This window comes from Lipophrys pholis (genome assembly GCF_963383615.2).
Source record: "Lipophrys pholis genome assembly, chromosome: 6".
In the NCBI taxonomy this organism is placed as follows: domain Eukaryota; kingdom Metazoa; phylum Chordata; class Actinopteri; order Blenniiformes; family Blenniidae; genus Lipophrys; species Lipophrys pholis.
Window position 1 is genome coordinate 19492375 of NC_137629.1, and position 25251 is coordinate 19517625.

Here is a 25251-nt window from a genome sequence, read left to right on the forward strand (position 1 = left end):
ATGGCACCCTCATTATGATGAGATAGTCTTGGAGAGGGTGCTTATCTAATGATGACACAAAAAGAGACAGACTTGGCTGCGGGCACGGGGGGGGGGGGGGGGGGGGGGGGGGGGGGGGATGTGGGTGGGTCCAAACAATGCTCTACAAATAGTGAAATACTTAATCTCACTGGCACGATGCATCCGTGTTTGTACATGCATCCGCCCCATTTTTCTAAAGCACCGTCCTACCGAGCCCCGTTGAAATCTGGCCTCCGCCGCGCTGGAGAGACTCATCCAGTTGATTCATGCCCTGTCATTCCTAAGCATTATTAATGTTGACATTCGGTTGCCCCGTGGGACTTCTGCTTTGTACTTGAGCGAAATTGAAGAAAACTAAATAATGATTAGCACTAATATTATGCTACATTATCAGATCAGACTCCGGGTCTAAATTACGGGGAGAACCATAACATTTTGCAGCGCGAGCTGGAGTACGCGATAATTTGTGAGAATGATTGTGATAACATCGTGTCAGGGGCTCTTTGGCAACCCCCACATCCCCACCACCCCCCACCTCAGTGCTGTAGACTCAACAACACGACGGAGAGAACTGGACAATGAAATATATACGAGGGGGGTGAGCTGCCTCAGCGAGGAACAAAAAAAAGGAAAAGATTGAAAATTTACGCGGGGCATTAATGTGAATGAACACTCAAGGGCTAAGTGAGTCTTATGTTTTATGTAAAGTCTATTGCAGGGGAGCATGTCTTTTCTAGAGGGAACGTCCCAGAGACAGTGAGGTGAGCAGGCCTGTTTTCAGTCATGAAGACACCCCCCCCCCCCCCCCCCCCCCCCCCCCCCCCCCGGACAGCCCAGATGCTGCCACAAGTGCTCACCTCATCCGGCCATTTTTCCACCCAATTTCTTCTTTTCTCTCAATTTCTTAAAATTTCCAGGGCAAGGTTATACAAAAATGAGCTCTTTGAAGATCAAGCTCAAAGGCGCTTGAATAATCTGACTAAGAGTGAGCGTCATGCTATGAATTTTATATCCACTCAGGGAGAGCAAATCTTCTCAGTGTTAACTTACTTCTGTCATCTAAATTAACTATTCCTTCAGGCTGGCTGAACAGGCTCCTGCATTACTGATGTGGCACAATGATAAGTTGGCCCTCCGAGGCTTCTGTTTAGCTGAACAACTGCATGAAGAGCTGGATTTATAAGGAGATGATTGCTTCGTATGTTGTTTGTACTCTGGCCATTCAGAACGTCAAATGATTCAAGCCGTCGCCGCAGCGGTGGAAAATCATAATCCGATTAACTGTGTCCGATTTTAACTACATTTCCTCATGTGGGTCCATCTTTTAAGCGGCATTCAAGATGGAAATCGGCTGCAGAGACAACTGTTGAATGCATTTAGACACGAGCGGTGGATCTTAGAGCGATAAAACTTGCAGACCGTTAAGCATCGCACATTCCTGCGTCTGTCATTTCACGCTTCCCTGTTATCGGCGTCTATCATGTCCGAGATTGCGCGAAGAAGAGGGGAGAAAAAAAAAAAGTGCCAGCTACGTTTCTCATAGTCCCTTACCCTACTCCATAACAAGGACACACTGCCAGTTCTTTTTTTTTTTTAATCTGAAAGCCTCTCTCTCACTCGATCTCCACTCCCCTCTCACTCCACTCTCCCTCCCTCTCTCTGTTTCCCTCCCTCTTCATCCCCGCATACTGACGTTAATCCAAATCTGGATTTCCAGATATTAAAAGGCCGACGGTCATGTCGTGTTTTGGAAAGAGGAAACTGGGGAACTGGGTCCTCCTGTGTGTCTCAGCAGAGATAAAAACACGGGGGGATAAAGCAACGACAGGGCGAGGAACAAAGAAACTCGCAGTCTGCTGCTAATGATTTAGTGGAACAAACTGGTTCAGTTCTAGTGGTCCGGAATACCGAACGAACTGGTCATTGCATGAAGGAATGTTGCTTTTTTTTTTTTTTAATAAAGCAGTTGGCTCCATAGAGGCTTTTTTTTTTTTTTTTTGATTTAGTTTTTTTTTTTGGTCTGATTTAAGGCCCTTTCTTTGTGGGTGTGGATCATTGGCCACAGAGTGACTAGTGGGAGAACAAAAGATCTACAGCTGCTGAAGTCATAAGAGGAACCAGGTGCCAAATGTTGATGTTGGGAAATATCTACAGAACAAATGTATCAGCCAAGAGGAAGCCTTACAGGGGAAAGAGCTGGCCTGCACCAATGGCTCCCGTTCCAACGCTACACACTTACCACATTACCTAAAGCACAACACGTTAACATGCATATGTGAACGTACACTCATGTGAGCGCGCGGGGTTTTCACAAGGACGTTCGGTGTAGAGTGGAAGGACTGCTCCCCGAGGCGCCCCCGACGAGAAGAGTGGGAGATGTGTGAGGGATTCAGTGCTGACTGGCCAAGACAACACAAGCTGAGGCGAGAGTGTGATGCGGTGGTCTATATTTATTCTCAGGTCTGCTAAATGAGGTCACTCAGGTGGTCCTGCTGAATACATTCCCCATCACCATCATGAATCATCTGCTGCTTATTATTCCTGTCCAGCCCAGAGGGGGGGCTCACTTTCATACAGTGCACCGGGGCTGTCTGTATGTGTGTGTGTGTGCTCGTGCGCGCTTGTGTCTACGCGTGTGCAACATCTGCCCAAAGCGCAGAACGAGGGGACGGATACAGCCCATGTGACAGACAGAGAGCAGGTTGTTTAATGAGAAAGTGGATGAGAGGTGACATTCATTGGCTACCTTTCACCACCACCACCACCACCACCCTCTCACACACACACACACACACCCAAACTCCATTCTCCACAGCATTCAGACTTCCACTTAGATGAGCTCAGCAGGCACCAGGTAGTCACAGTAACCACCGGTAATAATGCCAACATTCACCACCTCGCTCCCAAAACGAGAAGCTAAATACATAAACAGGCACGACCGCGGTTTGATCACTCACACTTAGCATCAAGTAACAAAATACGCCAGCAACGCAGGGCGGTTTCATCCAGTCCAGGCAAGGCAGGGAGCTGTAACGCAGTCTCGTCAGGTGTGTATCAAACAGAGCGTCGCATGAGAAATGGGTATTTCTCATACCCTCCATTTTCCTATCTTGGTTTTTGTTTACATTCGCGGACCGGAATCGAAGTGCTGAGCAGAAATACAGAGCCTATTTGCACAAAATATTTCACTCCTGAATGAGCACAGAGAGGGTTAGATTAGGTTTATGCGCCTGATTCCAGAGATAACCCTCCCCAGCAGATCTGGCACGCATGCAAGAATGCACGTGCACAAACGCACACACGCACACACACACACACACGCATGCAAACACATACAGAGTGAGGTTGGCAGACTGGAATAATACTAGGGGGATCTAGATGTTTGCACTTTGAACCTTTTCTAATCCAGAGTATTAGGGCATGGCTAAAGCCTGATTATGGCAGAATGAAATGGATCTAAATAGATGTCCCAGCCCATCAGCCTTCATTTCTTTGTCCTAGAAATAGAAATGGAAATCAGTAATCAACCTCCAACCTCTCACTCGCCGTCTCTCCCACATAGCCTCCTCCACAGGTTTGGCACCAGCAAAGAAAATTCATTCAGACTTTTCATATCATCTCGGATGAATTAGGTGTTCTCGGCTTGGCTGGTGGTTTTTTTCTCTCTCCCTTTTTTTCCCCCCTCGTGCTTCTTTTCAATAATAAAACCTGGCAGGCGATATAAAATTGTCATATCTTCAACGGTAGACACACACATTTTTCATGCCTTTTTTTGGGAACCGAATATTGAATTCAAGTTAAAATGGATGTGATCCAGAGTAACGAGGGTGGACACAGCTGATTTTCTCATTTTCGTGTTTAACAGTACTTTCTTTTTTTTCCTCCCTTTTTCTCCCCACATTTCGCTGTTGAAAAGCATCATTATGTAGCCGCGCCGAGATTACGGCGTGCTGCCTGCTCCCACGAGCCACTTTTCTGTGGGTTCGGTAAGCAGGTAGCTGCATTAGTGTCAGGGTTTAAGGTGGTTAGCAGCTCGGTGCACACAACTGTTGCTCAGCTCACTGCTTCAGCTCACAGCCAGAGGGGGAGCTCCTCTCCTGCGCCCTGATTAAGCTGCTCCTTCTGTCATGATTGCACGCACACGCACACGCACACGCACACGCACACGCACACACACACACACACACACACACACACACACACACACACACACACACACACACACACACACACACTTGAAATGGCTGCAGAAAAATATACAGATATGTAAGCCCTTGCAGAGATGAAACACACACACACACACACACACACACACACACACACACACACACACACACACACACACACACACACACACACACACACACACACACACACACACACACACACACACACACACACACACACACACACACACACACACACACACACACACACACACACACACACACATTCTGGCTGCCTGTGTAGCCAGAAGATCAGGCAGGACTTAAGAGCTCCTCCGGCACCAAAATTACAGGGTACCTCTAAATCCTCCCAGCAGAGAGCACTATGGGATAGCATGGGGTGGTGGGGTGGTGGGGTGGGGTGGGGTGGGGGGGGGGTTCTGCTGGGAGGGGTGAAGAAGGGAGAGGGTGAAGGTGAGGTGTTTAGAAGGGGGGGAAGGATGGAAAAGGGAGTGTGGGGTGAGGGGGGCAGGAGAAGAAGCGTGAGGTTTCCTCTTCTTCTTTTTTTTTTTGAAGATGAGAGAGTGCGCGAGGTGGAGAAGAGTGAGACTTGATCTGTCTGAACTGTAGCTCGCATGCGACTGCCTGTGTGTGTGTGTGTGTGTGTGTGTGTGTACGCGCGCAGGGGTGTGGGAATTGGCGTGCGTGCATATGTTGGTGAGGGGATATGGAAGGAGGTGATGAAGTGAGGAGTTGAGAGGAGGAGGAGGAGAGCTCAGTTTGGAAAGTAGAAGAAGAAGTGGGAGGTGATCTCTCTCTGTGAAGCAGAGGAAGCATATGTGTGTTGGATCATGTGTGTGTGTGTGTGTGTGTGTGTGTGTGTGTGTGTGTGTGTGTGTGTGTGTGTGTGTGTGTGTGTGTGTGTGTGTGTGTGTGTGTGTGTGTGTGTGTGTGTGTGTGTGTGTGTGTGTGTGTGTGTGTGTGTGTGTGTGTGTGTGCATGTCTGCCAGCTCACTTCTCTCACACACTCACCATTTCTCTTACACTCTCCTCTAAGCCGGCCATTGTGTGTGTTTTGGCCTCCGTGCAACTGAGCGCTGTTGAGCAGCTCCGCGGCTGGACATCTTTGTGTATTTGAGTGTGTGCATGAGTTTGAGTTTGTACATCAGCCTGTGTACAAATGTTTGGGAATACGTCCATTTTCCTATTATTTGATGGTGTGTGTTTGCACGTGTGTGGTCCCTGCACATCAGACTCAGATGACAGAGCCAAAGTTTGGACAATATGGACTTCCACTGCTGGGCACTGCTGGGCTAGTCCTTCAAGACTACTTATGACAGCTTTTAACCTCTGCAGAGGACCTGTCAGCGGCTCCCAAAGTGTCCGTCCACAAAAGTGTCTGTGTGTGTCTCTGCGAGACTCACAGCCTGCAGCCGGAAAGAGCTTCTGCATCATTTAGCTGCGGATGTCTGTGTGTCACCTCTGCGGTGGATCTAGCGGGGCAGAGCTTTTACACCACTGCACTTTCCACTCTTCATTTCCCAACTCAGCATGCTGCAAAGCTCCATACATAGCAGCAAAAAAACAAAAAACAAACTTCCCCCCGCACTTCTACACACACAACTTAGTGACATTGTGTTGAACGTGTGAGCACGGCGGAGAAGATAAAAAGAAGCGACGTGCACATGAAGAGATATGACACACACATACTCATGCACGTGCAACAAACAAACTAAAGTACACACACACACACACACACACACACGCACATACACACACACGGTGCGGGCCGTCTGTCAGATCAGTAGGAGATAAGGGATGCAGAATAACAGGAGGACCTTGGGGAGCGGAGCAAGTCATCTGTCTCAAACAGGAACAGACTGAGCACACTCCAGCATGACATGTTGTAGACAGACTCATCTTGAAGCACATCGCATCCTGAACCTTTCTCCCTCAACCATCCACTATCCACACACACACACACACACACACACACACACCCAAATGAATGAGGCCTGCTTCGAATGCGCAAGCATGCCTCCAAAGCCGAACCCCCGCCTAATCTGACAGGTGTACACTGCTCGAGTGCAGATTTTCCAATGCAGTCGATTGGCACAATGAGACGGCGTAACCTGAGGGTGCTGGGACTTACAGCTTATAATACTATAAGCTGTTGCATATAGTATTAAAGTTATGAGAAGCAACGACAGCGGCCAAAAGCAGCCAATATTAATTTAATAACCACGCTGGCTGTAAAATTCAAGCCTGCGACTCTGTTGCTCTCCGTATGGAACATTTTTTAGTTATTAGCTACTTCCAACTTCACCAGCCATTTGGGCTCTAATGCGTTCTGTTGTGAGGGGAGGTTGCCAGTAGCCCACACGGCCGTCCCTAATGACAGAGCGGCTAATTGGCAGCAATGGCTCTTTTCACCGATAGCATCGAGGTGCAGCCGCAGAAAACCTCAGCAGTTTAACTCGAATCATTTGCAGAGCGAAAAAACAGCCCAAAGACGTGGCGTGCTCTCGCGCCGTTCAGCCCCACATGACCAGCAGCCACCATTTAAAACACACCAGCTCCAGTAAGAAGAAAGAAATGATTGCAACAGTTGTGACTGTTCATTTTCTTTTGTGTGCCGCAACCGCCTCTCCCCGCCAATTAGGTGATTATTTTTGAAAAGTGGCACAGCCCTCATGGGCCCACACGCATTAGCACCTTTAAATACACAGAGCGAACAGGTGAACAAACACGCTGTGAGTGACACACACACACTGCATGACACACACACACACACACACACACACACACATGACTAATGGCAGCTGAAATGTTGCGTGTTCAGAGAAATAAGTAGACGGAAAAACTGGGTCAGCGAGGGCAGAAAAAAAAAAAAAAAAAAAAAGGCATTTCACCTTCCTATTGGTCAGAGCTAAAGGTTAGGAGAGATGCAACACATGCTGAGACACACACTCACACTCACAAGCTCAAAAGCTAAAGGTTAATACTGCCCGTGTGGGAGTTGCAGAGTTAGTGTTTATCTCGCCCTTAACCATTCTGTATGTGTGCACAAGACCTGACTGTGCGCTCATGTGTGGGGCGAGCAGCGAGCACACAGCTTCACCCTTGTTAAAGCAGATGGGAGTGCTATATTACTGTTTCATTAATCCCATCATGGGTCCGGTTTTTTTCCCCCCTCATCACCGAAACAGTGGGCGAGATGCCCACTCTGTTCCACCAATTGCCCATTAATCCACATTAACAATCAGTCGACATGATTTCTCCTCCTGCCTTTCAGCTCTCTTTCATCTTAAGTGATCAGAGCTGCTGATCCGCCGTCAATCTAACAGGGAACTTTTGTTAAGAGAGCTGCTTTCAACATTTTTCCCGTATCCTTTGGTCATGCTCATTCCGGGAAGTTATACGCCGAGGAGTGGAGCATAATATTCAATTTTCGTTTCACTATTAACCATTCCTTTGTACTGAGGAGAACTGGAGAGATGCCAAAAGAAATTGTGAACAAAAGAGAAAAGAATCTGTCGAGATTATTAAGAGTAACAGCCCTGAAATTACCGGGTGATATGTGGCTGGAAGAAGAGAACGTGTCCACATGTTTCCAAACAGAGATAGATCACGAAGTGGAATAACTACATGGGAGAAGAAAAATAAAATAAAAAGTGGATCTTAATGTGAAAGAAAGCGATATATAATCTAAATCTTTTATATCCCTAAAATAAATCACCTTTCATCTAAAACTAACTCAAAGAGCCTCCAGGGAGCGCTTAAATACATTCATTGTTCTGGGATGAAAAGAAATCACGATCGTCAGACTTTGACTTTGAAACTGTTCATTTACAGAGTCTTGTTGATGTTAATAGAACCGAAGATGAAAATTAGATTCCGCTACAAAAGGACAAAGTAGCTTTATTACATCGTGGAACAATTTCCATCCGCTTTGGAAACACAAGACCAAACTTCTGTTTTTCATGGCGATGTGGTTATGTGATTGTAAATTGTGGCTCGACGCGCATTTTAATGAGAAAATCTCGTGATCTAAAAATTTTTTGCCAGAAACCTCACAACTCCATTGTTTCATGATCCGACTCCGGGTCTCGGCGCTTGAGCCGATCCCGGCTGAGTGTAGGCGAAGGCAGGGTACACCCTGTGCACATCACCAGTCCATCACAGGACAAACGCAGAGAGACAGACAGTCACACACGCTCACATTCACTCCAGCGAGCAACTTTCAGTCACATTCCACCTCAAACCCTGTGAGGCCAGAGGACTTAACGCGACGCCACGGTGCGACTATTTAATAATGATCAGAAAGAATAGCTTAGCGCTATTCACACACAACCCAAATCTTCGGTGAAAAATGGGTTTTCAGCAAATTTGCCCAACACTTTTATTCATGTTGACAAATATTAAGCTAAAATAGCCCACTCGGAACATCATGTTGGGTGAACGTATTTGGTGTTTTTCACTCTCACAAATGATTTGTATCAGCGGCTGCCAGCCTTTTTGGCTCGTGATGCAATTAAATAAATTCCCAAAACAGAGTCAAATATTTCTGAGGCGGCAAACAAACAAAAACATGGAAATATTCCTAGAAAAGAAGTGTAATTCATACATAACAAAAATGAAGAGTGTTTCTTTCCTTTTCTTTTTTATTTGCCCTGCACTGCATTAACTACCTGACCCCTGGGGTCACTCCGGGTTATCACTCCTGCTCGGTAAATCACCTGCTCTTAAAACATCCTGAACTTTTTGTTACTGCTGTCTGATTAGGGAGCTGATTATTTAATGGGCCGCAGAAGGCGAACTCTAATTAGAGTTTTATATGCCATAAAAGCAAGAGACACTTTTTACTATACCATTCCCCTCGGATGGAAAACTCCTCTTTTCACATTAGTTTCTGATTTGTCTGTGCAGATATTGAACAAACTGGGAGTGGATTCTATGAAAATTAGCTAAAAACTATTTTCCCCCCAAAGCAAACACAATAACAATGTGTTCGCTAACATTTGACAAATTAACTTTTATTGCAAAGCAAATAACAGTGTTCTGAGCCCTCTCTTTTTGTAATAAAACTACGAAAATAACAGGCTGCCAAGAGGGGAAAAGCAGAGTAGGGCTCTGATTATCCTATTATTTTGCCCATGAAAATGCCTTTGTATTAGGCTTAGCTTATAAGAAATCCCAGTATTTATTTCCTCAAAAACATCCAGTAACCTTCATGGTGGTGGGTGGTATTGTAACTGTGGGGTTACACATGTGTAATCAGCTGACAGATGTACACAGAAGGTCGGTTGGGAAGCTGGTTCCTCGGCAGGAGGCTCACTGGAGTTTTTGTCCTGCTTCATTTGCACTGATAATCACATGAGGTGAACCACGGTTCGCCCGCTAAATCCAAACAGATGATAAAAACGATCCCCCTCCTCCCCGCCGCCTTTTCTCCGGCCCTTTGTGGGTCGCGTACAAAAGTGCTGTGGGACTCTGGACTCTGGAAAAAAAAAAGGAGTCGCCCTCCTTGATCCACCTCTAATGGTCCACGAGCCACAAATCAGCCCGATAAAAGAAGCGCTGGAATGGATCGGAATGCGTCGGGGAGATAGTGGCGGCGTGTCAAAGGCCACGACGCTCCAGAAACCTGCACTGATTGAGGAGGTAATCTGTGAGTAAACTCCCCTGCAAGAGGAACCCGGGACTGCGAGCGATGGAAACCGTCGACAAACACCAACGATGGCGGACAGCACGTCACATGATATGCTGCTGCATGAGGGGGGGGGGGGGGGGGGGGTATGGTCTCACCAGGCCTGCGTGTCTCCAAGTGCGTCGATGCAAAATGTGTTCAGTGTGTGCATAAGGCTGCCCGGTGTGTGGAGCTGCGACACTGTACCCATTCATCCTCCACGGAGAGGGGAGCTTCATTTTCACTGACCTTTTCAATCTGGCCTCCAGCAGAGAGTTATGACAACTGAGCCAGCCTTGTGTTGCTCGGCACAATAACACACATCAAAGATGGGGAAACAAACAAACAAACAAACAATAACTCCTGCCACCAGCTCGAGTCTTCCAACCTCAAATAGGCAATGCAAAACAAACCTGATGAGGTATTCTGAGAGAGAGGAGAGGGCGCGGCGGTGCAGCGTGTGTGTGTGTGTGTGTGTGTGTGTGTGTGTGTGTGTGTGTGTGTGTGTGTGTGTGTGTGTGTGTGTGTGTGTGTGTGTGGGGGGGGTGGGAGGGGGGGGGCTCAGGTGAGAAAACCGCCTTTGGGTTAATGATGCCTCCTCTGTGTTGATCAGGTCAGAGCAGCGTGCGAGCACAGAAGTAGACCACTTTTTAGGAATAACAACCCACTGAAACCTGAAACATAATGCACACTGATTTCCCCCCACAAAAAAGGGGGCAAAATGCAAATACACACTGAATTCCAAAAACTTAGGAGCAAATTCACAACTTTTCCCATTTATGCTTCACATGGGATTACAGTTGCTCCACGGTTCAGGGTCTCCTCTGTTAAGTGTCTCGTTTCGTGTTGTGTCAAATGTTTACAGTGAGGTGACAGGGTCTGAACTGCCGGCAGAGTAGTTTAGCCTCCGGAGTCTTTTATTACACAACCAAGCTGTTATAATATGTGCACATAACGCGGTTTGGATTCGCCTTCACGAAACAAGCAACATATTTGCGGAAGCATGGAGGTTTGGACGGCAGCACGTATTGCTCAAAAATGTGGAATATTGTACAATAACAACTGAGCCTTCTCAAATGTACCAGTCACACTTGCAAGGCGCACCACCGCACCACCTATAGCACCACAGGAGCTGGCTCACTCCTCTTCACGGTCGTCAGATGCTTTTCTACATCTTAGGCTATCTCGTAACATTTGGGACGAAGAAAAAAGAGCGACGTCTTTGCATCCTGTTGCGTATAATTGCTGAGCATGGTTTAGTTTCATCCTGCATGTGTGGATGTAGCAGCAAACTGTTGACAGACAATGGTTTGCAAGTATCAATGTGTTTGTTTTCTTGATTTGCCTCAGTTCTCTCCCTGTCAGACAGATATTTGCACATCCTGTTCTAACATCTACCGCCACAAAAGCCACAATTCATTTTTAAAAAAATCAAATAATCATGAATCATTGCACTATTTGCATATACAGTTGACCCATCTATGTCAGCTGGAATCAGCAATATTATTTAGTTTAAAGTCGGATCAAATCTGGATGTACATCAACAGCAGAGAAACTTAAATATAAATACAATTCCTCAAATTTCATATTTGCCATGTGACTGCAATATTCCTTCATGGACGTCAGGCTGAAATGATTACAGGTCATAGCGTGGATTTTGCACATTGTTCCAACTTTTTGCAGAATGAAGGTCACAGATTTCTTTTTTGGGGGGGGTCGAGAGAGAAAAAAATTGCTACAAGATGCCAGAAAACTGTTCCCACCGATAAGTCAAACATATTACTCACACAAAAACAGAGAGCCGTTTGATGAATACCTCAAGCAAATAATTGACAAATTGTTTCAGCACCAGAGAGATTACAGTGCAGACGGACAGTAGAGCCAGTGAGATGAGAGAATGAGAGAATGAGAGAGAGAGAGAGAGAGAGAGAGAGAGAGAGAGAGAGAGAGAGAGAGATGTCAGCAAGAGACAGAGAGTGTACTTGTTAAAGAGGAGAGAGTCCATGTAGGCCCATCTGTTGTCCACAAAAACAAAATCTGCAAAAGCGAAGAACAAAGACGGCGACAGAGAGCAAGAGAGCGGACGGCGGACAGGTGTGTGGGCGTGCACGTGTCCCGATGACTGCGTGTGTGTGAATTTTTGCACGTGAACGTGTGAGCCCGAGCGCCTAAAAGCCCCCCGGGGGGGGGGGGGGTAATGTACCTGCTAACATGAAGGCGACTGAACAGATCTGACTGCAGCCAACATGGAATCCCAAGTCCAGGCAGCTCTGATGTTCACCGCCACAGACACCAAGAAAACACATGGTGACATGGAGACACATATATCACAGACCGAGGGTCTGATGTGTGCAAAGTGCCAGAGCGCCGAGCGTTCGCTCCAAAACCACAGCGGGAGGCTCCTCCAGCTCTGAGGCCGCGCTGCAACACAAGAAGCAGGAAAAGAAAGACACTTTTCCTGCTTTCCCCTCCTGTTACTCACCAAAAAAAACCCAATCAGAGAGCAGAGCAGACCACAGAGAAAAATGCTGCTGATTGCATCCTAATACACACAAAGCCCGCGTTTGGACGCACATATACAAATGCGCACGGACGCACACGCACGGACTGATTACATCCTCTCCCGGTGCTCTCTTCGCTCCTCATCCCCCGGTGTTGGTTACACGGTAAAGCCACGCTGATCGAGGATCAGCGTATTTTGGCACAGGGCGGTGAAAGAGTTCAGGGGCTTAACCTCTAGTCCGAGAGCGGAGAGAGCCCCCCCCCCGGTGCCCCCGCCCTACCCTCTCCACAAAGCACAAATAAACAGCGACAACACAAAAATGTCTGGCAGACTAGAAACAATTTCCTGAAGGATCTGTCACTGTGCAGCAGAGATGGGAAGAAGGAGGAGGAGGAGGAGGAGGAGGAGGAGGAGGAGGAGGAGGAGGATGATGGGGAGAGCAGGGGTAAGATCTGAGGAGGAGAGAAAATAGGTGGATGGAGAGAAAGATTAAGTTGCACAGGAAAAAAAAAAACTAGAGAAAGCGGAACCGAAAAGAGAACACGAAATTGGACCCGTGGGTTTGGAACGAGGGTGAGCGGGCGGGTTGGTGGAGGGGTGGAGGGGGTGGGGGTGGGGGGTTCATCATGTCACTGTGAGAGTGCGGCGTGGCTCCGAACCCAAATGCAACGCATATTTATTTGAAGACGTGTTTTCTTTCCCGAATCTATTCATCCATCATGGCACGCATGCACAAACTCTGACAAGCGCACACGTTTACACCCGTGGGATCCGCTGCCTGAAAATATCTCCGACTCAGCTGAGCCACCGCTCTCTTGACTGTGCATTAACAGACGCACAATGCATGAGGCGGCTTCCATTAGGCCTTGTGTGTGTGTGTGTGTGTGTGTGTGTGTGTGTGTGTGTGTGTGTGTGTGTGTGTGTGTGTGTGTGTGTGTGTGTGTGTGTGTGTGTGTGTGTGCACAGTGTGTATTTGTGTGAGCATCTATTTGCATGCTAGTGCAAGCTTATGAGTATATATATATTTGAATTTGCTTATGTGGCTTTGTGCTTATTTATGCCTGCGCGTTGGTGTGTGCGCACACACACACACACACACACACACACACACACACACACACACACACACACACACACACACACACACACACACACACACACTCGTCTTGTGTGTTTGTCTGCTCCTGTTACTGTGTTTGTGTGCCTGTGGTCGAGCTGGAATGGAACATGGACATTTTGCCACTGAGCTGAATTCACAGAAACGGGTTTGGTCCTGGCCTGTGGAGCAGTATTTAGACTCTGTATTTATGCATTGGACAACCACAGCAATCTCTATCACCGCCTTGTGATTCATGTTTGTTTGGTTTGCTCGATTCTGATTCGACTCCGTCAAAAAAGAAAGAAAAAAGCCCCCTTCTCTCTCTCTCTCTCTCTCCCTTCTTGCTCCCCCCCTTCAACGCTTCTCCGAAGGAAACGTTCACGCCATACCCGGCCAGAGTTTCATCAGCCGCCCCTCATCGTAGCTGACCAAGCATGCAGTGGTTTCCATTGCGAGGATGCGACATTAAAACTAACAACGTCTATAATTATACATCCATATTTCTCCGATGAGTTTATGTAAACACGCCCGGCTCCAGCTCCGGGAGGCGGACTTCTTGGCAGGCCCCGGCTGAGGGTGCCACTGAAAGGCTGTCGGAAAACAAAGCCATTTCGGAGTGTGCGTTGGAAAAGACAAACCGCTGTTCTCGGGACGGTGGAGAGGGAGAGCAGGCTTCGTCTGACAGGCGAGAGAGCTGTGATTTGAGCTTAGCTATTGGCCGGAGAAGAAAGACACTGAGAATATGTGTTGTTGGCAAAGCAAAGGGCAAACAACCTCAGACATCTCAGATGGAAACGGGAAATATGCATTTGCTGAGTGTTTTAGATTATGGGCTTTCATTGTTTTATCCTGTGCTTGTGTTTTTTTTTTTTTTTTTTTTTCTTTACATAAAGCCATCCGCCATTGTCCACACTGTTTGCCTCATAGACAATGAAGCTCATCTGTTCATGTCCTACATTTACTTTTGCTAATCACCACGGACTCCAAACATGCATCCGTCTTTTAAGACGTCTCTTCTCCCGTTTTTCCCTTGAAGCTATTTTAAGGGCTGCAAATACCACAGAGATGGAATAAAAGATAAACAGGGAGCTACTTTGAACAACTGAAAACCTCTTTGCGAGAGAGCGAGCCGTTGGACAAATGAGTTTGTGTTTGTGGAGAGGAGGGGAAAACAAAAATCAAGGGCGCTGTTGTTGCAGAGTTCACCCTGTGGTCTCTGGCGGTCTGCGTGCTGAGACGAGATCTGAGTTATCAGTAAACTTTAAAAAAAAAAAAAACAACAACGCCTTGCACTTTCCCACTACTGCACCTAAACACACATGCTCACACACTCACACACACACACACACACACTCACACACACACAACTTTGAAACATGAGAGCAGAATTACTGAGTGAGAATTGGATGGTTAAAGGAGGAGGAACAAGGGATGACACGCTAGGAAATAAGAGACAGGGAGGCCTTGCGTGCAGGATGAAATATTCTAATAAGATAAGCATGGAGCGCAGCCGGGGAGGGATGAGTGTCTGCGTTTGGAGATGCGCGCGGCGGACTAATTGAGATGAATACATGAATATATCAGCTTCATCTGGCAGCGGCGGGTTCAGCCGTAACCAATGGTTACCATTCACTTGTACAGCCACGTGAGCAGCCCTCCCTCCGAAAGAAAAAGTCCTCATTCTCCTCCGGCGCCGCCACTCACCCCCCCCCCCCCCCCCCCCCCCCCCCCCCCCCGCACTCTAAACAAACTCCTCTGTAATAAACGAAAGGCAATAACCAGCGACAATAACGCTGTGCCTGCTAACCCTCTCCGAATGAAATATCCAAAGGACAAGTAGCAGAGGCAGCCTGGATAGATTTGCAAAGCAAGCAGAAAGTCATATATTACACTGGCACCCTAATAAACACTGGGCTATATTCCCCCTCACAAGGGGGCGGGCGGATAAGAGAGGTGCAGAGGGGGTTAAATCTCCTTATCCCAGGCCATGCTGCTCCATCGGTGCAAACCTGACCTGTTAGCGGGGTTTACTTTGAAAACGAAATCCGTTAAGGCTTACCGATTAGCTGCCTTAAACTTAAATCAGCAACATCGATGACATAGTTCACTTCTTTTTAAGTTCTCTCTTCGGATCCCTCTCACGGTGGAAGAAACGTTGTAATTCAACGTATGACAATCGAATAAAATCAAGCAATTCCTGCTGATCTCGTGAAACTTTATCCCAAGAAGCAGAAACCTGACATTTCAATCAGGACGGGTACAAATGTTTGCCGATAATACAATTCATTACTTCAAAACTTCATCAGCAATTTTCTCGATCCACAATCTGATAAATATGCGAGGAAATAATACACCCCTTGTTCCGTGCTAATAAAGACTATGTGGGAGAATTCACGATTTATGCAAAGGGGGAATACTGCACCGTCTCTCAGTTGTAATTAAAATAATTGAGTGTGATTTTACAGAGGAGGGGTTACCAGATGTTAACAGTTACCATTTCTTGGAAGGAAAAAAAAAATCATTTAATTGCGAGGCAAAAATGTGCCAGTTATTTGCATCTCTATAATCTGACAATCACAATGGTTTTGTCTTTTGTTAAAATGCTTCACTGACAACTGCAGCTGCTCCCCCCCCCCCCCCCCATTTCCTCAAAGTGGCTTTCATTTGATTATGGTAATTATGTTGCAACTCTAAAAGATGACATTTAACACTTTTTCAGTTGTTTTTTTAACTAATCAGATTACTGTTATTGCTGGTGTTTATATTATTTGCCAGCATGCGAAATGTGTACATGCATTTATGAATTCATGTTCGCTCACGGTACCTGCGTGGGAGCACGCGTGTGCACATATGCTACAGTGTTTATGTCCCGGCGTATGTAGGGCAGGGCAGGATCTCGTGCAGTAGGGTTGGGGGGGGGGGGGGGCGATTTCAACCTTGACCTTCAATTCCCCCAAGGGCAAAGCAGAGGAGACGAAACACACTTGTAAGGCCGAAGAAGAATTGCTGGATGCATCTTGCCCAGTGGAAAAGGATTTCCTTTGGGGGGGGGGGGGATTAGATGGAGGGGTGTATAATGTGTAGGCTGTTGAGCAAGAAATAACAATGATAGAGAAGCGAACCCACGCAAAAGAGCATGAATGTTGTTGATATGCAACATGCTTCCTAACCTTAATCCTATAAGGTGTGAGCGCGGCAGAGAGATCATCCCGTGGTGTCAAACGCAGACTGTCTGATTCATTTTGACAGTTCAGCTTGAGCCTGTTTTTTATATATATATATATATATATATATATATATATATATATATATTTATATAAAATCGGAAAAAGACACATTTTGAAAACGTCCAGAAAAAAAATACCTGCAAGTTGAAGACGAAATGCTGTGTTATTATTTAAAAAAAAAAATATGACCGTTAATGAAGTTATATTAGCTGAAAGTGCAGCACTTCTCTTACAAATTCACAAATAAAAAGAAAAAGATATGCCAAAGTTTGAAATATCCAGGGAGAAAACATTTTAAGAGCAGTTTACACTTTGTAAAGGAAATGAAAATCAGGGATTACTTTTGTTTTGTAAAACGTGTGTTTTATACAAGAAAACATGCTATTAAGTAGCAGCATATTGATATAGGTAGTACATTAAATTATATTAGGGAGCATAATAATATAGGACAATGGTGGGACTATAAATAAAGACCTATTCACCACACATGCAATTTGTCTGTGAAAATACTGATATTGGATCCCAACAGCTGTTACCGAAAAATACAATCTTTTGATGTGGAATTCATTAGGCAGTCTAACATCAACCACACTGGAAATTTTTACACCAAATTAGTTACTTAGTGTGAGTTCACACGCGCTGCAAGAGTTAATTGGCAATTCTGCTTTCCCTGGATTTGATTTTGATGTGTTTTGTGTCGTCTGCTCGCGAAGTAGCTTTCATCACTTCTCAAGAAGATATATTTCATTCCCCCTTGCAATGAAAATAAATCCGCAGAAGAGGCGCTGCGTAGGGGGTTGGACGGGTGAATCGATGTTCGGGTGGATGGAATGAGTTTCTAAAAACCGAGGTTTTCCTGTTCGGGTCAAAACTGTTCCGCCTCTCGTTAGCACACATGTTTAAATCAATCAGGCAATGGAAAGCAGCTTTTTCATCACCGGCCCAAATACCAGAGGACATATCAGTCGCTCGGTGACTCCTTAAAAACAAAGAAAGGAAGTTCCTCTGGATTTACGAGAAAAGTCAGAGAAGCTAAGCATCAGGAATGCAGTGACTGCTCGCGGTTTTCCGGAGGTGAGACAACGTGTGCTGCGGCGCGGCAGTATTCTGGTGGTGGAGTCGGTGAGTGTCACGAGTCCACGATGGTACACGGCGATGGAGAGTGACAGCTGTCTGGACGGATCAGGCTTACCCCTGCCCGCTGCGCAGGAAATCAAAGAGAGGAGAGGAGCGCACGACGACAGGCCGCCTCTGTTCACTGCCTCATGGCCTTACCCTTATATAGAACAGAGAGAGACTCACCAGCACAGCTTCAACCACACAAAACATATCACCCAAGTAGTCAGGCCGCATTATATCAGCAAGAAGTGGGGAAAAAAAAGAGAAACAGAGGGACATTTATTTTGGCTGTGCTCGGTGACACCTAAAAGACTGTCTGTGTATATGTTCGTACACTCATGTCTGTTCCTTTCTTCCTTTTTTGCGCCGCTGCTCATTTTTCCACTTATAATATTTCTTTTTCCTTAAAAGCCTCCTGTCCAAAATCACTTCCATCCTGAGTCTACACCCTAAACACGGCACAGCAATTTTCCTCACAAACAGCTCATTCGATATCCTGTGTTTAGACAACGCAATGAAATATAACCAGTTTGTTCACTCTTACGCTTGTGGGGACGGGGGTGTGGGAACGTGTATGTATATACGTTTGTGTGTGTGTGTGGGTGTGTGTGTGTGTGTGTGTGTGTGTGTGTGTGTGTGTGTGTGTGTGTGTGTGTGTGTGTGTGTGTGTGTGTGTGTGTGTGTGTGTGTGTGTGTGTGTGTGTGTATGTGTGTGTGTGTGTGTACACAGAGGGGGCGTGGAGGGTGCTGATGGACAGCACAGGCTGGTCCTGGTCTGGGGTTTAGATCAGTGCGGGGTTATCATTACTGGCCCCCCGCTGTGTTTCCGTGACCTCCTGGCCGCCAGTTTTGACCCCCACAACTCCTGTCAGAACTGGGTCGTGAAGGCCTGGTGGGGGGGGGGGTCCGAGGAGCTGGGATCCCCTGTGGTGACAGCCAGGCATGGGATACACACATAAAAACAAATACAGACACACAAGCCATTTGCTGCTTACTTTACCCCACACCTTTTGTGGCACAGCCTGCCCGGTGGAAGGAGCAGACGTGAGGTCGGGGGCGGGTGGCGGCGGGGGTGTGAAAGATAAAGAAAACAACTCAGAGAGGCTTGGGGTGGACAAGAGAGAGAGACCGCTGGAGGATTCAGTGGAATGTCCACTCCCTATGCGTCTTCCTCTCAGCTCAAACGCTGTCTGCCACGTTTGGCCGTTAATCAGACCAGATAAGCCGGGTCTTTATAGGCCGAGCAGATTTACACCGCTCTGCTGGCCGGCTGGACCGCATTCCCCACAGACACGGTGGGATAATGTACTCACGTCTTCCAGGCGAGGATAAGCTGGCCTAAAGGAGCCTCAGCACAGACACCGTGGAGTCCACAATGAAGGTAAAGCAGGAAGAGTATGGTGAGCGCAGGTGCTTACAGTCCTTCTCGGGTTCTCTCAAGAATAAACACCCATAACCCACAAGTACGGGCAGCCGCACACGGCCATTATCTAAATGATAGATGAAGTGTGTCACAGTGTATGCACATGCTGCGGAGGAATAAATAAAACAAGCTCTTCCCTTTGCAAAAGGACAACAACATTAACATAAAACCAAGACAAATACTACATCCGATTACTGCTGACGCGAGAATGTTACAGTATATGAGCCTAATAATGATCTGATATGACGCCCAATCCCGCTCCACCAGTCTCGCCTGTGAGGGATTTATAGCCGGCTGTTGTTATGACTTCACAGTCTGAAATACGATGGAAGGAGAAATAAGCAATCCTAAAGCTCACATGAACCTCACATCAGCAGCAGCAACGCGGAGGAGACACGGAAAGGGTATAAAAGGCAAATTCAACCCAAAGCAAGCTCGATGTCGGTGCTTTGATGCTGGATAACGTTGGAGTCAAGATGCACATGTCACTAATAAAAGCTAGTTAAAATATTTATGATGTAATCAGGAGACAATATGTGGAGCAGCGCCGCAAAACAGTGGGAGAGGAAAACTTTAGGAAGACGCCAGAAATGCCCAAGGTGTTTTCTGAAGACATGTGGGTGTAATAAAGCTCAAAGGAGTTATATCTTAAAGTCCACATGATATGTGACCACGGGAGCTGCCCCCCTAAAAACTGTCGCTTGATAACATCACAAGCTCCATGTTTCCCCGCGCTCTGTTTTTGGGGTTTGCAGGGACAGAGTGGACTGCGGCAAAAGGAGGAAAAAAAAAAAAACACATGTGGGATTTAACTTTATGGGGATTTCGTAGAGAGAGAGAGAAAAAAAAAAGCTGCTTTATGTGATAAAAACTGCAGGAGCTTTATATCTTCTTAGGCATGAAAGTTAAAAGATATAAAGATAAGCTATACGCGGAAGAATTATATTCATATTTGGCGGAAATTTAGTGTGCAGGAATAAATAGTTGAAGGGTTGTGTAGCTATTCAAAGGTAATAAAATGTAACCAGGGATTAGAGATCTGTAAACCAGACAGATTAATTTATTAAAAGGAACAGAGAGGATTTTTTATTTATTTTTTTAATGGTTATTGGGGCGGACAGTGCTGTGCTCTTGGAATTAGGGGTGGAGATAGGATAGAATGTATTGACCAAACACGATGGGATACTATCAATACTGTCTGCCTTTTTGTTGTTTTCGATTGTTCGCCTCAGTTGCTTGTTGGATTGTTTTTGTTTTTTATTAATAATGAAAGATGCAGTCTTACTGTTATTACTCTGCAGGGAAAGTGTTTGTATGACTATAAAGAAATTACTTTTTGCGCATAAAAGACTACTGTATGTCGTATTACACACACACACACACACACACACACACACACACACACACACACACACACACACACACACACACACACACACACACACACACACACACACACACACACACACACGTCTGTGCTTTATTAGAGGGAAATGTCCAATTTTTCTAATGGCCTCTAATGATTCCTCACCGTGCCAGCCACTTTCTGACAAAAGGCACTTTGTTACATATTAGTTTAGACATGAGGCGTTTTCCGATGTCCAAATCACTAAATTAAAAAAAGGTGCCGAAGGCTAGACGTAGCAAAGATCACCATCAACCAGCAAACATACTTTGATTTCCGAGAACCTTTCAAGGTTACACAGCTGTGGAAATAAAGCATTTCAAAAGGCCTAAATGCTGTCTGCACTGTCGTTTTCATCAGCGAGGAAAGCTGCAGACTTTTCAGAAATCCATTAAAAGACCAAAGTCAACAAGTCATTAGTCTGTCTCAGTACTTCTTCGTCATGTATGTGGCTCTTCAAAGCTTCTTTACTTCTTTTTGAAGCTCTAAATCTTTAAAAGCAGGACACAGCCATTTAGGGTTTCGAATTTTCTATGTGTTTGGTATAACTTCATGGGGGATCCCTTTAGACTTTACATTGAATGTGTTGATATGCTGCTGAAAATATATCAACGCTCATTTCCATAGAAAAACACCTGATGAGCTCATTAATTCAACGTGTGTAATGACGCATCAGTTGCAGTAGGCACATTATTCATATATAAGTGTGACATATTACATCAAATATCAAATGAGCAGCTATAAACTTAACTCTTGACTTAAACACGTTTGAAAATAATGTATGGGTTTAAAGCATTGAAGCGTTGCGTTAGAGCGTGTTGAGTTTAGGGACGGGACAATCAGAACACTTGAAAATGCTCACTTCACCGTGCACTCGAGCACGAGGACAAATGTTTGATGGATGAACCGGCGAATTGAGATGTACAGAAACAATAAACAGATGTCAGTGGAGTTCCTTGAAGAAAGCAGAGGAAACTGATAGGGCAGCACAATATCAAGTGAACTTGCAGTATATAATATTGTCTTTTATGATCTACTTTAGGAGATCATGTTAATGTCTCTGTGCTTTTGGATTTCTTCTCAATAACAGTGCTCTTTCTCTCGGCACAAATCTAAACCGGCTGTGACTTTGTTGTTTTTTGCGACTTTTCCTTCATTGTTGTGCTTCTGATTTCTAGCCTGTATCCATCGAGTATTTAGTTCAATTGAATATGATTGAATATTGAGTTCTTCTGTATTGTTAGAAATGTTCACGTAAGGAGATTTTATCAATTAAAGCCTGCGTAATTTTTCCACAAAGTTTCTTCTTTCTGATACAAATCTTACCGTCATTATTCCTTCCCCGTGATTATTTCCCAGATGAAATAAGTTACCCTCAGGCAGCCATCTTAAAAATGATAAAATATAAAAATGATCTCTTTGAAAATAGTGGATGCTCGAGATCCCGGCTCCCTTCAAAGGGAAGAAAATCCCATCTCTAGTTAAGACTGGGGCCTTCCTTCAAAGTCTCAACTAACATAAAATGTCCTGTAAACTCTGATCAACTCTGACTTGTCGGGTTGTAACATGATTTGTATGCTTTATGTTTTTAAATAGCACTGCTAAGTGGACTGCAGGATATGACATTGATTTGCACACTGAGGTTAACTGTAAGTTACTGAAAGACACACATGATAGTAAATGATAAAAGTAGCAAAGATCGTATTGTTTTCTTCCTGATTTTGAAGTCTTTCAAGTCTTTCAAGCAAAGTGAAGTCTGGTAAGATGGGAAACCTGAGACGTGTTAGAATAATTTGCTCTCAATTGTCCATTTATGCCGATTTTACCCTCTTAAATATGTGCAAAGTTCACTTCATTTCCAAATGTGTTGTTCCAGGATGTGGGAAGTAAATGTCAGCAACAAAATGCACAGATGGTCTGAATTTACAGTGAGTCGCCTTTGACTCAAATTACTCAATGACGACGTTGTGCATTTTGTGTTCTTTCTTATGTTTTTAAAAAATCTATTTTCAGGATAAATCCAACAGAAGTTCCAAAAACCACCTGCATGTCACAAAACCTTGAAGAAGAACACTTTGAGAGAAAGGCCCGGTCGCTGCCAATAGATTGTCGGACGGATAATATCTGATAGTTCTTAGAACCCAGCAGGGTTTCTGGGTGCAGCCCCCTTTGCTCACTTTTATATATTTCTTCCTAGAAGCTTATCAAACTGTCTGTTGGGGTTATAAAGGCCACTTCTGACAGGTTACTGAATGCTCACACCACTGTGAAGTCCCTTATCACGCTCTGCCACCCCATCAGGGATGACATGGACCTGTCTGTCCTAACTGAAATCCAACTGATGGACCGACCTGGTGTTTGAGAAAACAAGTAAAACTGAGTAAAATGGAAGATGCTACTGTTTCAGCATTCGTACCACAAATTTCTGGCTAATCTGAGAAGCAACCTGTCGTTTCTGCCTCGGAACCACAGACACCTGCTGAATCTTTATCCCTTTCAGAAATTCAAAAGGTCCGGCCTCAAAGAAGACTCGAAACCCACCAGAGATCCAGAACCTGATTCGTTCCCAGATTCTCCAACACCCGCTGCTGAACCTCCATCAGATTCACGTCATTGAGGATCTGAACAAAGCGTTCTGACTCAAACAATCAGTCTGCTTTGGTTCCAGCTTAGTTTCCTCCAGCTGAACCTGAGGTCATTTACTGCAGATGACTTGTCCAGGTTCCAGGAGCAAAAGGAGCATTACACAGTCAAAACACCGACACCGAGGCCTGCTTGTTGTCACAGACATCTTAGAAACACAGATGACGAAGCAGGAGAGAAGCATCGGCTTCTTTCACTGGGTTTTTACAGTCAGCAAGTCAATCAAACCCATTAGAAGCAAAAAAGGATATTAATTAAATTGTAGTTGGTCTAATGCAAAATCCTTTTAATTGGATGCCATTTGTGAATTATTATGCATTTTGTGAACATTTATTAAGAGCAACGATATAAGTTGCAACTAAATGCAGATGACTTTTAATGTAAATGGCTATTTTAAGTAAACTTTTTGATTGCAGAAGTCTCCACAGGGTGTTTGCTTCCATGTGGTGCATTTCACATTACTGTCTGTCCAGCTGACCTGTGTTCTCAAGATAAAACTGTAGTCAAAATAACACTGAATTGGAAATACGCAAATCAGACTGGAGCTAAAATACATGAATAATAATAATAATAATAATAATAATAATAATAATAATAATAATAATAATAATAATATAAGCATATGTGCATAGATACATACATATGGAAAATAGAAGTTATGTAACAAGTACTCTAATAATATCCAGAAAAATTACATTCTACTCAATATATTTGCACTGCTTGATTTATTCTCCCTCAAAAATGTTCCAAAAGTACAGAAACCATGCAGGAGTCAATTAAGGTTGCCAGTTTCACTCCTGTAATGACATGGAACGTTTCCAGCCCAAACAACCTCAAAACCGCTGTGCCTTGAGCACGCCACATAACCTCCAGTTGTTGCTATGGGACTGCTGCAGCAGGTCATTAACATGCAGTTTTACTAGGAAACTCCCAGGTGGGACTGTGTGTAACTGAGTGTGAAGCAGAGATTATGACTCAGATTGTTCAGTCGGGCTTCTCTGGTTAAATGAAGGTTAAACAGCTAAATCTCAACAATATATCATCCTTGGTGGCAAACTTACAGGTGATATAGTAGTTGACGTTCCTCTTAAACTCCAGGCCCATGTAGTTGGGGCTGAACTCCTGGAATTTGATGGTGAACTTGATGTCCTTCTCAGGCTTGTTACAGTTGACCAAGACATTTGGGTCAAGGACTGTGCTGCAGCTCTCAGCCTGCTCCCTCTTCACCAGGTACAGCTTGTAGTACTCATAATCTCTTCCTTGGTCCGCTTTGGGACAAATGATGTCCAGCTTGTCTCCAATGTCTGGGTAGATCACCAGGCCTTTCCCAGCCACGAACCTGGAGGTGGAGAAAGACACAGTTTTTAATTCATAAAAAAAGAAGTCTGGAAATGCCGCCAAATTACTCAACAACAGTTTATACAGTCTTAATACTTTGAGCTACAGGAGTTACGGGTTTAGATTTGTCTGGAACGGTCTTTAAAGCAGAGCAGAGTTAATTTGGCCCCGCGAAAACCCTACATGTTGCAGCTTGACATTTTTCAGCGTCAGTCAACAGAGCATATCGCACAAATCCTCTGAAGCTGATTCTCACACTTGGAAATAAATCAAAGCACACGTAAAGTTCACAAGAAGCACAAAATGGCCGCCCCAGAAATTGCTACAAACACGATTACATTCAAAGTACGCAACATTTTTCTCTTTCTCATACTTTCGGGACTTCTAGATAAGACCTGTGATTCAACAGTATCTATGCAGCTTTTAGTTCAGAGGCATGCGTTTCTGGAGGAAAACATTGTGGCGGGGTCAGTTGGGAGGTTAAGGCATCCTGGTTCATCTTCCCTCTGCCATGATCATCTACTGAGGGATTAAGATAATCCATCTGGCCTTACTGTACCTCTCCACCTCGCTCTCTGCTGCCAACTCAATCAGATCAACGCTTGTTCCCTTTTATTC

At 45.2% G+C, this 25251-nt stretch overlaps 1 protein-coding gene across 1 annotated transcript in view; it reads right to left on the reverse strand.

Annotated features, from left to right (window-relative positions):
* Nucleotides 1-25251, reverse strand: part of efnb1 (ephrin-B1) — a 66591-nt gene that overhangs the window by 14038 nt on the left and 27302 nt on the right. The window contains exon 2 of the mRNA XM_080465695.1: nucleotides 24357-24634. Coding sequence (XP_080321821.1) covers nucleotides 24357-24634 — 278 coding nt within the window. The remainder of the gene's footprint in view (nucleotides 1-24356; nucleotides 24635-25251) is intronic.